This window comes from Strix uralensis, chromosome 2 (genome assembly GCF_047716275.1).
Source record: "Strix uralensis isolate ZFMK-TIS-50842 chromosome 2, bStrUra1, whole genome shotgun sequence".
NCBI classification, from domain to species: Eukaryota; Metazoa; Chordata; class Aves; order Strigiformes; family Strigidae; genus Strix; species Strix uralensis.
Genome location: NC_133973.1, coordinates 26296695 through 26311933, shown reverse-complemented (window position 1 = coordinate 26311933; position 15239 = coordinate 26296695). Strand labels below are relative to the sequence as shown.

General features: G+C 44.6%; 1 protein-coding gene across 3 annotated transcripts in view; it reads right to left on the bottom strand.

Annotated features, from left to right (window-relative positions):
- The window catches only part of USP25 (ubiquitin specific peptidase 25), a 96655-nt gene extending 81711 nt beyond the window's left edge, over window positions 1–14944 (bottom strand). Inside the window, exon 1 of one of the 3 annotated variants that reach the window (XM_074858106.1) lies at window positions 14780–14944. In XM_074858106.1, coding sequence (XP_074714207.1) covers window positions 14780–14824 — 45 coding nt within the window. In that variant the 5' untranslated portion in view covers window positions 14825–14944. Of the gene's footprint in view, window positions 1–7495; window positions 7514–14779 lie in introns of those variants that run through there. The other 2 variants (XM_074858107.1, XM_074858108.1) reach the window with 2 other exon arrangements.
- Window positions 14945–15239: the final 295 nt, after the last annotated feature.

The window sequence follows — 15239 nt, the reverse complement described above, 5'->3', positions numbered from 1 at the left end:
ATTATAAACGATGCCATCTACCACAACAGAAGTGTGAACTGGCTCAAAAATCTTATCTCCATCGAAGCAACATGGTTTAAAACCAATCCTCCAAACCAAAAGAGGAGCAGACAACAGAAATGTAACTAAAGCTCTATCTTAAAATTAGACTATGAACTGGTTTATGAATACTGTTGCTTGAGTGAAGAAGCATGTGAAAAATTGTTTAGTTCCACATTTCCAGCTCTTACTGAACAATTCCTAAATAAGCTTCAGTGACAGTCTTATAATCCAGAAAGGATAGCAGTCTTGGTACTTACTGAAAACATAAAAGGTGTCAAAAATGTAAAATTATTGAGAATTTTGAGGTTCGGGTGTTTTAAACCACCATCATGATTTCTCACACCCTGCTCAGCACAACAGCAAGTTTCCCAATAGTAATGACAGCAGCTCTAAAAATTAACTAACTACTGTAAAACCAGTAAGATCTTTAGTTTCACTTAACAAGATGCAAGTGAACTTCAGGTTGCATTCACCAGAACAGCCATGGGAAAATTTGCTTCACAAAAATCACTTTTGATTCTTAAAACACTCCAATAACTGTGACAGTAATTAGCAAAAATATCTGTGCTCCAATCTAAACCTGACAGGTGATCGGAGTTATTGGTAGCAGCAGGGTGGTCTTTCAAAGCACCAGCACATCTTATCTGTAAGTTACATATAAAATTCAGAAGAATTCCTCCGACACCCCACCCGTGGACAAAAGCTGGGCAGTGCCATGTCCCAGTGGCACGCTCCAGCCTTGGTTCACATCCCAGTCCCACCTTGATGCGTTCGGTCCCCAGCATCAAGAGAGCTGCCAACAGTGTGCACAAGCCACAGCAAATTAAAGTCAGTAGGCTCAATGATAGGTGATGTTATTGTCTTGGTTTCAGCTGGGACAGAGTTAATTTTCTTCCTAGTAGCTGGTATGGTGCTGTATTTCGTATTTAGTGTGAGAATAATGTTGATAACACACTGATGCTTTAGGATAAGCACTACTTAGCAACAACTAAGTTAAGGGTTTTTCAATTCCCCATGCTCTGGCAGCAAGCAGGTGCACAAGAAGCTGAGAGGCAGCATGGCCAGGACAGCTGACCTGAACTAGCCAAAGGGATATTCCATACCATAGAACGTCATACTCAGTATATAAACTGGGGGGAGTTGGCCGGGAGGGGCCAATCACTGCTCAGGGACTGGCTGGGCATCTGTCAGCAGGTGGTGAGATTGCATTGTGCATCACTTGCCTTTTCTGGGTTTTGTTCCTCTCTTTGTTATCTTCCTCTTCATTACAATTATTATTATATTTTATTTATTTCAATTATTAAACCATTCTTTTCTCAACCCATGAATTTTCCTTTTTTTTTTTTTTTTTTTTTTTTTTTTTTTTTTTAATTCTCCTCCCCATCCCACCAGGGTGGGTTGAGGAGCAAGCGAGTAGCTATGCGGTGCCTTGTTGCCAGTCAGGGTTAAACCATGACAATCATACGGTGTGGTGGTTTAGTCCCTGCCGGGGTCTGAGACCATGCGGCCGCTGCCCCTCCCCCACAAAGGGAGTGAAATACAAAGCTCCGGGGCTGAGATAAGGAGAGGTTTAATACAACAGTGCAACAGCAACACAACAAACAACAACAACAACAGTAATAACAATGAACAGAGCAAAATATGTACCGATACAGCAGTGAGAGGAACAGCTGCACAAACACACACGCTCACCAATTCTTCCCGCGCTATCGGCGCCCGGAGTTGACGTCAGCATGGTATTGAATAACCCAGCTAGAGCTTCCCCCCACTGCTGGGGAAACTTAACCCTATCCTAACTAAACCAGGACATATGGATAGAAAGGAGAAAGAGGCTGGAGGATGACAGATATACAGCTGTGTGCATAAATATACCCATACATATAAATACATATTTTCCAATCACTCCTGGCTACTTCCTATTGTAAAAGTTTCCTTCTTAATTTTTTTCTTCTGTTCACAGACATTTACCATCATGCCTAAGCATTAAATTTTACAGTGTCTGCCCAGGTAGTAGCACCAAGACACAGCTTTCTCCTCACAGGAAAGACTACTGCCAGGGTATCACAATTTTACTGTAGCAGCTATTAAATACATCCTTTCTAATCTCTTTTAAACAATTCATAAAATCTTGTCTTTCTGAGGTCTAAAACAATGCTGCAAAGATCCACATTTTAACTTCCCTCTTTGAGATATTTTCCTTTCCATCCCAATCACAGTTGAACGCATCACACCAAACACAGATATTCTGGCTCACATTTGAGGCACTTTACAGCCCTTTCATCACCCATTTATTATCTGTCATCGAAAGGCTAAGACCTACCACTTGACTCAAGAGGGCAGTCCTGCTAGCCCACTGAAGTGTTGAGCTTTATGGGTTTTTTTCCAAATAGCCATCATGATAATCTCACCCAGCTCTGAACAATACAGAAGAGCCCCCAAGAAAACAACATTAAGCTAGCCCCTTTGTTGTCCTCGCTCTGCTGTTACGATAACAAGGACAACTCTAGGAACAGACAAACCAACTCTGGAAGCTGCAAGTGCCCTCAGATCAGTGGGATCCCAGTCTCTGCCATACTTGCAAACAATAAAGTTCAAACGGGCTGTCAGACCACAAGCTGCTTCCGACGAGTCAGCTCTCCTTCCCAGGCTGTAGCTCCTGTCAGGGCTGGCCAGCCTAGGCTGGTGTTGCCAGATGCCACCAGCTCTAGCCACAAGCCACTCCTCCCTTTGAGCCAGCACTGCCACCTGCTTGAACCTCCAGCAAGCCAGCCCAGGCTCTCAATAAACCAGCAGAAAGCCGCTCTTTGCTCTTAATTAATTTTCTGCTGACTTAGTGAGAGCCAGGGGTGAAACAAGGGAGAGGACAAGACCAAGGCTGCACCTATTTCCACTGGATTAAACTGTTGTGGAGTAGGAGCCTTATGAGAATGAATTGTTTCTCTGCCTTTATTTTAATCCTATTTTTATCCAGTGAAACTGAGAGGGCATAAAAAGTCTCCTGCGGTCCTCGCCCTACTTAGGTACTATTGCAGAAAACCTACTCCAACAAGAGATGAATATAGAATTCATACAGTAACAGGGATCTGATGCACCTAGCATGCCTTGGTGGTCAAAGCTGCACACCACAGAAATGAAATCACACACTCAGGCCCGCTCCTGCACGGGCTGAAACCCCACATGCTGTTCTCTGCTCTCTGGTTTAGGTCTTCACATCCAGAAAGATTTCATTTACTGCAACTGTTAATGGCACAAGTATCAAAGATCCCACCTCACCTCAAACAACACCACTATGTGCCCTAGGTCAGTGATACCAGGGAAGATTTCACAAATAATTTCTCCACACAAAATTCAGAATAGTACAGCATGGAAACCCTAAATAAAAGTGAAACGGCACATTTTGAGAGGTCTGTATTACAAAGAGTTCAAGATATTCAATAGCAAGGACACATTTGGGCAAAGAACTCAGCTGTCTGTTTTTGAATAGAAAGAAAAAAAAAAACTTAACAGAAAGCCTTTCAATAAAGGCTCTTCCATTTAGTCCTATCAAAAAAATTACTAACCTGATCTCCTAAAGAAATGGGCCTTGTGATCACAGTGTGCACATGTACCCAGGCACATCTGCCCTCCCATCCCGCAGCCCAAGGCCACCTCCAGCAGCTTGGCCCGATCCCAGGGCTCGCTGACACCCTCAGCAGCACCCCCGGCTCCCCAGCAACTCAGCCAGCCAGTGTGCAGCTCCCAATCGCACTGCCTGCTGCTGCCCACTTCCCAGGCCAAAAGAAATTAGGTGAGACAACACAGGGCACTGGGAAAGAAGAGAGGAGGGGAGCACCTCCACCCCACTGCAGCGAGGTCTTCCAGAAGTGAACTCATCCTGCAGCCTCAACTGATCACCCCAACTTTTAATCCAAGGTGCATTACAAGACGAAATTACATCAGAAAAGTCATGCACCAATACTTGCAGCATTTAGTAAGATTATTTAATAGTTTATCCTGCCCCTTACTAATCATTCAAAAAGAAATCCTGTGAAGAGACACGCATTGTTAGCTTGAAGGGGAAAAAAATTTAAATAAATTCTGCAGAAGAACGAGAGTACAGATAACATTAAGTCACCCAAAATCTGCAGCAGCATTTAACAGGTTGCCTGCAAGGTGATGGGTTTCTGACAGCTGTTCCAGCTTCTCCAGCGAGACAGCCTTTCCTTCCTGGGTCAAGCGCCAGGAAGCCGCCGGCACGTGCTGTGTCCTTGCAGAAAGGCCACTGCCAACACCACGGACGGCCACCCTGTGAAGGGCAGCGAGCAGCTCTTATTTTCATTAGGTAATAACCTCCACAGATGCAGATGACATTAGAATTAAAGTGAACCTCAAACACAACAGAGACACTATAGTATTTAAAGATGCATTAAGATTTGTACTGAGGATCAGCATATAATTTTACTACTTCACAGTTAAAGAAATAGTAAATTCAGCAGTGCACAGAGGGCAACTGAAGTTTTCTAGGCTGTTTTCTTCCAAAGAGAAAGAGAAAATAGAGTCTTGAGAATCTCTAGGGGTTTTTTTAATGGACTTTGAATTACCTTATACTGAAATGCACATTTGCCTCAGCTCCCACAGAAAGCTGAACATGTTATATTCTAACATGTTAGGACATGGTCTCAGGAAACTTAGGACAATTTTGGTTTATAACCACTATTTGTTATAATTTAGCCCTGTCAGTCTTCCCTGTCTTGGTGGTATTGTGCCAATATCACCAATAGTGACTTTCTGACATCCTTCATCATCACATACCTAGCTGAAACTTCATAGGCTGACCTGAGTAAAAGGCTCACATAAAGAGTTCACGTTTTTGAAAAATAATTTGAAACAAAAAATTAAAATTCTGTGCTGCCTTCCTAGCAGCAGTATTATGCTAACATACTCCCTATCCAACAGGGATAATAAACTCCAACAGCAAAATCTTCAACCCTTTTCTGCTCAGTAAGGTCATGAAGCAGCAGTCTTCTGCATCTTTGCTGGGGATTAGCATGTGGCTACAAACTCCTTCCCTGGCCTGTAACAGGGCAGCAGAGCCTAGACACTGCACACGCACCCCCACTCAGCACTAGGGTAGGTAGCACATTTACCAGTCGTCTTTAAATCAGCCCCAGAAAAAGCTTCATGGCAACATGCCAAGTTAGCAAGAGCTGGACCTGGTGACGGCAGAGAAATCTGTCCATCTTTGCCATCAATAAATCCAGAGGTTAACCCAGCAGACTGTACCCAAAAAAGCAGCCCAGTCAGCTTCAGGCAATGGGACAATTATGGTCCAGCCAGGGGTTTTTTTTAAAAAAAAAAAAAATCATATTTACAAGCTTAAAACCTTAAACCTTTCTCTTACATATTTTCCCATGATTCTGTACCAAAACAAAGCAAAAGTTAAAATCAGCAAAATATAGAATTGTTTTTCAGTCATAACATAAGATTTCTGGGACATGATGAAATACACAGTATTCAGTCCTCTAACCAGGCCATTTATACCTATGCATTTTGTAAAGTGTTAAAAAAAAAGTCCATTTCTAACAGCTGTGGTCCCAGGAGAAATTTCTTTTTGCAAAGCTGCTAACTTTCAGAGGAATAAAATGAAACCAAACACAAAAGAAAGGCAGAGTAGGAGTCTGTTCTTGCCATCTTCTCTTCTGAAGAGAATGAAGAATGCCACGTGCCTGTGCATACCCAGCTTTTTCCAGCTGCTTACTTTAAAGCACTCTCAAAGCATACACCTGAATGTAAATGAATACTATTGTCAACTTCCATGTAGCACTTTCTTTCCCTGGCTTAATCCCAGTAACAACACAGCTAAATCTAAACTTCTCAAATTACTTTTTTTTAATTGAAACTTTATGGAAATTCAGAAAGACTCATTTTTGGTTTGAGAATAAGAATAGAAGTTTTCAGCACAGCTATGTGACTTTTCTTGAAGTCATACAGCTGTGAGAAGAATAGCTATCGCAGAAACCATGCGCAAAATCAAGCCTAGCATTTACTATTCACCTGAAGTTATAGATGGCATTGAATATAGCTACACAATTCACAATCCAAAACTTTTACATCTCAGACCCTAATGTCAAGCATCCTGTTTTAATTAAACGGAGCCCTCCGGATTATGGGGTGCAATGCGAGTGAAATGACCCATCAATTGGCAGGAAAGAGCTGCAGAGGTATATAATGCCATTATATCATGTGCACTGATTTCCAGGAATTCTGCTTAGACCAAGGTTAAGATACAAGGGTCAATTAAATTTACATAGTTATTGATCATGCCTTGATAAAACTAATGCCTCTCTGAAAAGCTTTTATTAAATACTTTCTTCTGTCTACATGTGCTTACTGTAAAGCTTAAAAATGCACTTTCACCTGATGGCTAAAAAAAGCTTTAGTCAAGGATATTTTAAGCACAGTCTTCATTTGATTGACACCTAAACTTTGATAAGCTTGACGGTTGCCAATTAGTTGATAACAAACATTTTAAAAGAAATGTTGTGCAGGGTATAATTTTTTTCAGCAAGAATCCACCAGTTAAAATAATTCAGAAGCCTACCATAAACAAAACATCAAGTCAAAGCTGTGCATCTCAGAATAAAAACCATTAGAATTTGCATACCAGTACTTCTGCTGCCTTAAAAAGTGTTTTACATACACAAATCTGTGTCAGGTGATGTTTCCAAAGTTAACCTAGTTGCACTCCAGCCTTCAAGCTGTTCCACATCACATGTTCTTTGGACTCCACCTCTCCAACATCCTTACTTCATTCAGAGAGCTAGTTAAAACTGTGGACACTCAGTGTTGCCACCTCTCACAACAGTGCTGTTTCTGTTAAAGTCCCATCACCAGGTTTCAGGAAAACTCTCATGTTGATGGCTTTAAACATGATCCTGAATTTCATCCATTATGGCAAAGAAAAGTAAAAGTACATAGCTAATGACATTTTCAAAAGAATGAAAACTATGAAACCTAACCGGAAAAAAAAAAAAAAAAAAAAGAGTGCTGCCTTAAACTGCAAGAGTTTACATCTAAATAAATATCTTCATAGTGATTTTCAAATGCTTGGAATTAATGATGTTACTAAATACATTGAAAGCCAGTTCATAATTAAGTGGACAAGCCTGCTGCAGACAACTGAAATTATCAGTGTCCTACTCACAACATTTGTGTCTATCTGTCCTTCACACCACCTTAGGACCCAATTCTTCCCCATATCACTCCACAGAAATCTCAGTATCGACTCAAAATGTTGCTTGACATGTCATTTGTGTTAAAGCCTAAAACCACAGATTCTGCACCACATTCACCAGGGAAATTGCTACGTAGTTCAGCATGTTAAAACCACTCCTTTACCAGATGATACAGCCCTGCAGCTATCAGCAGAAGGCAGCATGCCTCTGCCACTCCAACCACAGATCAGTGTACTCACCCCGAATATCCAGGCAAGGAGGCGTAACCTGCTGCAGCAAAGAGACAGACTTCCATTCCCTTTATTCACTTCTGAAAACTGCGATGGTAACATACAGCAGAAAGGTGGCATGGGCAGGATTACTCAAAAAAGAAGTTTCATGAAAATTTTCTATCAAAAGTCTGTGAAGCCCTTAGTCTATTGCAAGTCTTGAAGTCCTAAAGAAGTGCAGTGATAAAGAGATCTAAAGCCAGCAGTAAAATGAGTGGAAATGTCAGTGCTGTACTCAAGATTGCACTCAACCACAGCACACACTACCGCTGCTCTCCATTCTACCTGCCAGCTTGGCACAATACAGCTTATGACAACATTTATATTCAGCACAGCATTAACGTAATGTAACATTAAGAAATCTGACATGCACTTTTCAGAATGCACTGTCGCCAAATTAAAAGTTGAAAGTGTTCACAAAAAATAGCAAAAGATGCCATTTGCCAGCCTGATGCAGGAAACAGGAAAAAGTATTTCCATTGACTTGGCATAAAGACTGAGTTTGTACGATTATGCAAGGCATGCCACCACTATCATGTTCAGCAGTAAAGCATCTCACCTCATCTTTACTTCAGCCCCACAGCTTTAGATTACTTTGTCACCGTATTTTCTCCTTTTTAAATAATAAAAAAGATTAAGAATTTATCAGAAAAGTTTTAACTTTACATACTTTCACATACAACTAACTATTGTGATTTACAGTACTAGCCTTTCCCTATTAATTACAATTGACCATCCGTTACCACTCCACCTATTGCACACTTAGCTCGCTGGCAGAAGTCACACGAGTTAAATTAGTTTCACCGAACTTGGTTAAACTAACATTCACTTCAGTCAAATATTTTCTACTCTTGGCAGATACTGACTTCTTTAACCGCACCACAACTGATGAAGCGTAATCATCAGGTAACAGAAGCAGTCTTTATTTCCTAACGGGGAAAAGAAGACTGAAGTCTACCCTGAATTCATAAAATCAATTTGAAATACGTTGTCACAACAGCCTCTCCTACATTAGTCACCTAATACCATGGTTTGCTATTTGCGTGACGCTAGGAGTCAACAGCCCCCTGGTGAGAAGCCGAATGCTCTCAAATTACAGATGTCTATCTGCTGACTGAAGACCATCACATCGGTAACTTCGTCACTGCGTTTTGGTGGGGAAGCTTAACACATCCATTTAAAAGAAAAATAAAACCACCAAAACAAAACCAAACAAAAAACCCCAAAACATACACAAACCTTCGTTGTGACTCAGTACAGCCTTCCCGGTCCTTACATAGCACACTGGCTACCAAAAGAGAATGAGAAAGTGAAAGCGCTCAGGATACTTTCGTTTCCCAGAAAAGCTGCCTCCACACATGAGGTTTTCCTACTCAGTAAAAGTAGACTTTCCTGTCTCGGTCCAGGTCCTGGCAATACACACACACCCCCACACACACCCCGCCCCCCCCTCAGATTTTTAAGAGCTCTGTTCCATAGTAAGTACAAGTCAATAACAAAAAAAAAAAAAACCACACCAAAAAAAACAAAACCCAAATGAACAGAACCAAAAAGTCAAGCTTTTAAAGGAATTTCTTCCTACATGAAAACATGTAAGTGAAGACACTGCTCTTAAACTTTTTGTTTACTTTTTATGCTAAGGAATATCAGGAATGTCACATTTGGCTCTTAGCTTTTGCCAGATGACCAGCTAGGAATTGCAAATCAGCATCTTCACTACAGAAACTGAAGAGCAATAAAACAAAGGAACCCTGGAAGCACCCCTGGGTGCCTAGATAATCCCTCCATCACTGGCACCACCAGCAACGGCAGTAAGGGGGTGACTGATGCTGCACCCCCAAACAATTCCTGGCACAGGTTCTGGAAGATTTCCTGGCACAGCTAGTTCTGGAAGATTTCAGCCCAGCCTGAAAAGGCAGCCTCCAAGTCAGCTGGGGCATCGGGTCAATTTAACAACTCGGCCACTACACCGGTCCCCAGCATCCAGGATGTCCCTCAACCCAACCATCACATCACTGAAGTTACGGAGCCAGCTTCTTGCTGACTGAATAATTGGACTGTCGCCACTTGGGTGGGTTCTTCAGCCAAGATGAGAAGATTTAGCCAAAAACAGGACAGAAACTGTATCTTTCATTCTATCTTTCATTCCTCTTCAGTTAGAGAAGTCCACGAACATCAACTGAATTTACAGGATTAAGGAGATGCTACTTCCTGCCTTAACATCTTTTTTTCAGGCATAAGAGAGCAAAAAAAGCAACTGTTCAATTATCCTCCCACTTATCTTTACAAAGCACTTTTTAAAATGTGGAATATTTTTCTATTTTGAGACATGGGTAATTTGGTTTTTGACCTTTTCATAGAAGCTGATGGGTTTTGTCATCTTTTGTAGCTGCTGCTCCTACTAGCTATAGATACAGGGTCATACCAAAAATATATTTTTTTAGGAAGTACTAAAGATATTTAATTACAAAAAAGGTTAACGGGAAAACGTATAAACACAACATTTTCATATTCTGAAGCAATATTTTTCTTTCAAGGTGTGGACCAAAAGATATTTAAAGACATTATTTCAGACAGATGCTGATGATAGTATTATAGTTGTAAACTCCTGCTACCACAACTGAAATCATTACTGAACTTTTGTGAAAGGTTTTCTAGAATGCAACAGGTTTTAAACTGGTATTAAAGATTTCTGAAAGGTGCAGATTGATATCATATTATACAAATAAAAAAATTCCATGATTCAGCAGGATTCAGCAAGATTCAGCTGCCAAAAAAAAAACCACCACCAAATGTAACCACACATACACACACCCCCCTCCCACCAAAATCCATCAGAACGTTCACAAAACCAGAAGGCATTCAGCATACCAGTCTGACAAGGGCTTTCAAAACTGCTTTGAATCAGTGACCTTTGCACCTTGCTCTAGCTTTCAAAAAACACAAATAGGAACCTATGTAGAAGGTGTAACTACAAGTAATACAAACTTTTTTAATTAACTTTTTTCTTTTAAATACATAACAAGATGTGTACACCTAAAAGCATAACTTCATTGCAAAAATTATTTGAAGTGCTTATTACTTAGTAGCTGGTGCAAACACTTCCAGTAGACCAGTCTGGTTATTCTGCTAATCCTGGTCAAAAGAGCTAATAAAACTTTCAACACCAGCAGTAGCAGGTATAGCTCCCCCGCCATACCCAAGCCCACCGTGCAAGGAGCCCTCCTGCCAGAGAGTCCAAACACAAGCAGCCTGTTTGCAGGGAGATCTGTAATCCACCCCCATTACATGACCCAGGGCGCATTGCTCAGGTACAGGAGGACACCTGCATGTTGGTCACAGGCAAGAGCAGCTCTGTCTGCGTAGTGAGAGCAGGAGCCTACAGCCTCTCAGATCCACCAGGCAAATGGTCAGTCAGGAAACTCCAAACTCAACTGATCAAAACACAAAGATTTTAAAGGCTGTATCCTTGGAAGGTTGCCACCTATTGAGATAAAAAAAAAAAAAAAAAAAAAGAAGAGCACAATTCCCAAAATACCTTCCTTGCATACCAAGTCCTCAGTGGATATTCTCTGCGACCACCTCCTGCCATTCAGGACTGCATCAACATTCTTATTTCAGTTGCTGGAAACATACGACAGTATCATCTTCCCTATGAACAACTACCACAGTATTAAGAAGTTAGTGACTATTGCTTTCAGGAAAGAAGAGCAGGCAATACTGTGTTATTAACTAAATCTTTCCATAATAAGTACATCAAATACACAGGACAAGCAGAGCAGAAGCACACACATAAGCTAGCACAATTTTTTCCTTACTACCCCAAAAAAGAGCAAGGGAGAAGTAGTAAGTAGCATTAGACCTAGCTTTAAGCCATGCATTATTTCACGTGGTAAATATCCTTAAAGGTTTGTGCTTCTTTTAAAAAAACACCAAGCTGAGCTGACACACCTAACTTTATTCTACTATTCCTGTGATTACACTGCCAACATGCTGCTGAATCACAGGTCTGAAATAACAGTGGGTGTGGGAAACCAAAGGACAGATAAAACAGACTTCAAATCCACATATCAACCAACACTCGGCCTCTCTCCAGAAGCAGAACTTGATAATACACATTGCTGAGAGGCCAGCTAAGTGTCACCCTTTAAAACCCAGCTTCTTCAATCTGCTGTTCTGAGACGACCATCACAATAATTATTAGAGCCGAGACACTGCTGAAACATGTATGACCAGTCCACATAATTTCTTCCAATTACTAGAAAAACCACCATTCACCCCAGCCGCTCTTGCTGAACCCGCTGCGTGATGGACGCTGGCCGAGGGAAGGGGGCAGCCTGGGTCTGTCTTTCTCCGGGAGGAAAATCAACGTACGCTTGCACCAGTGCAAGCTGCCCCCATGGTAGCGGTGCAGGACTGCCTGGAGCACGAGTAAATCCTGCAACATACATGCCTTAGCTCTTCAGCAGCAAAATGACGGACAAAAAGGATTTTACTGGACAGAAATACAGCCAAGACAAAATGAGAATCTACTTATTTTAGCTTCCCGCACCATTTACCTTTATTCACATGCTTTAGCCTTGATTTGAACACTACGGATAACCTACAGACACCTAACGATGTTAGAGAAGCACACAAGAGCTGTGAGGAACAAGAGTAACATGATTAATTATTTGCTTCAGGAGATAAATTACAAGTTTTAACTAGGAGTCAAGATGACCAGTAAACACAAAAGAAACAATTTCTTTTGACCCGATCCAGATGCTTTCACTTCACAATAAACTAAAGATAGCTTCAGTGGGAAATGGGCTGTTTGGAGTTGGAGCACTTCCTAATACAAACTTGCATCTCCAAGTACTGCTGAAGTTTGACACATACTTCCTGTATGACAGTAAGAAAACATCTGATGAACAATGTTGGGAACCACAGTTCTGAATAAGGTATGCTGATGACTCAGGCATCTCTTAGAAATCCAATATATTTCTGCTTGTATGTGGTTTCTTCACACTTACAGAAAACAATGATGACAAACTTCGAGGTCTCCAGAACAAACTCTCATTATTTGTGGAGCACAGGATTCTCTTCTTTTAAGGGAAGATGATGAGTTAGTGGTATGGTAACCTCTCCACCTTTCAATCATGCATCAGCCCACTGTACCTTCACAATTTTTCTTCTTACATGCAAATAAGATGAACAATGTCAAAGTTTGTCATCCAATTAGCTATTTGTTCAGTCTCACTAAGCAATGAGATACTCACTTTGGAGTCAGATAGTGGTTTTTTTTTAAATATTCTCAAGACTGGCCTCCCCCAAGCATGCAATTAGGGATAAAATAGGTAACAAGGAGTTCCAGATAATATAATAACCAGATGATTCAATAGAAATAAAAAAGAAAATCCCTGCCATGAAAAAAAACTTGTTATTTTATACAGTTTCTCTAGATACTTAGACAAATAACCATCATCCATAGATGCTGATTACAACTTTAGAATTATTGCTAATTTCATTTTTTTGTTGCAGCATGGATTACCAGGTGATCTACCACAGTCAATCTCCAACCACCATTTGATCTTATCCTCTATTTGAAACTAAAGTAGTCCTGAACTACTGACCTGCAAGCAGTAGTTTAGCTGAAAACTCTAACACTGCTTTTTCAGGATTATTGACAGAAAGTGCAAATAGGCAGCTCTGACCAGTGTCTACCAGGTATTACATGACAGCGTATCCGATACGATAATTAAGGGATATTTAAGTAAACCGTCAACACCAGGTTTTGTAGAAGATAACCTTGCTCACGAAAGTTGTCAGGTGCGCAGCAGCAACAAATGAAGTTGTTACACAAGGAGGACACACATAGCAGGGGGCCTGGCAGCAAAACTCTGCTACATTAGCCTGCGAGCACACCCCAACTGACCAACGAAGAGACAAAATTAGCCTGTTCAGCCCTTGTCTTCCTGCTGAAGCAGCCAAAATCAGTGCTAACTACTTCCAACTATGATAGCAGTCTTGGGCGAGACATGCCTCTCCCTCCAAATGAGCTTCCTGAATGTAAGTTGTACCACTTGAACCAATTACGCCTTAATCACCGCATTCCCACTGTCCACTCCTGTGACTGGAGCCATTTAACTTCCACACCGAGTATATCAAAACACATACACCTTTACCATCTTAAAAAAGCATAACATGCCATTAAAAAAAAAAAAAAAAATCGGGGAAGAGGCGGCAGACATATCACTAACCAGAACAGTTGCATTAACCAGCAACAGCTACCTTTACAAAGAAAAAAATAATTTTAAAAGCAGTGCGATTTAATTGCAGGTTTTTCTCCTGCCAGTTCACTTCAAGCAGAGAAGAGCTTTAGAAAGGGTCCATTATTTTTATCTTTTTTTGACAAAGAAACATTTTCCAGCAACTCCCGGTGCGCAGTAGGAGATTCCCAGACGCTGCCATTCTCTTAACCCCGTTCCACGGTGCCCGTTAACACGAGTCCCAGAGCCCGGCACCGCTCTACTTCAGGAGCGGAGCGTGGCGCCGAGCCCCCGGCACACGCGCGGAGCCGCGCTCTCCCCCCGCGGCCGCGGATGCCGCCGCGGCAGGGTCAGGCCGTACGTGTGCGGCATCTCCCTGCCGGCCCGCTCCGGCGGCTCGGGCAGGACCTGGCGGTCCTCACCCACCCGCCGGCCGCTCCCCGTCCCGCTGCTCTGCAAGTGCGACAGGCCCGACCGCCCGCCCGCGGCCCCGTCCCACCCCGGGAGCGGCGGCTCTGCCCCGAGCCGCGGGGCGCTGAGGGGAGGACCCGGCCCGCAGCGGCGCGGGGCTGACCCGGGGCCGGGGTGACGGTGGCTCCCCGCGGCCCGGCCGCGCCCCCCCGGGCGGCTTCGCGGTCGCCCCGGCCCCAGCCCGGGGCTGAAGCGGCGGGGGCCGGGAGAAGCCGGGGCGCGGGGAAGGCCGGGCCCCCCCCTCGGCCGGGGGAAGCTGCCCCCAAGCCCGGGAGGCGGCGGCGGGTGGGGAGGCTGCGCCCCCGTTACAGGGGGGAAAAGTTGCGGCGGGGCGGGGGCCGGGTGCGGGGGCAGCCGCCGGGGCCGCGCAGGCCAGGAGCGGCCCGGGGAGGGGAGCGGGGTGGGGGGGGCAGGCCCGGCCGAGGCCGGCAGGCAGGGGCGCGGCGCGGGGCGCGCAGCCGGGTGCCAGGCCGGGCCCTGGCGCAGCGGGCGGGCCCCCGCGGCACAGGGTGGCGGGGCCGGGCCAGTGTCTCACCTTGGCGGCGCCGCCGGGCTGCAGCACGTTCTGCTCCACCGTCATGTCCCCCGCGCGGCTCCCGGCTGCGCCCCGGGCTCGGCGGGCAGCGGCGGCGGCGCCGTGCGGCAGCGGCTGGGCCGGGCCCGGGCTGGGCGAGCGGAGCAGGAGGAGGCGGCGGCGGAGGAGGAGGGGCGGGAGGGGGAGCCCGAGTCACCGCCAGGCGGGCGGGCCGCCGAGGCGGGCGGCCGCCATGGGGCAGCGCGGATCCGCTCAGGCCCCGCTGTCACTCCCAGCGCGGCCGCCCCCGCCGCCGCCCAGCGTGCCCGGAGCGCCGAGCGCGCCGCCGCCGCCGGCCCCGCCCTCGGCTCGGCCCGGCGGCGGTTCCCCGGCGGCGCCGCCCCGCCGCCGCGCACCTGCCCTGCCCCGGGCGGAGCCCCCCCCCCGCCCCGCTCCACCGCCCGCCTCGCTCGCTGCCGGC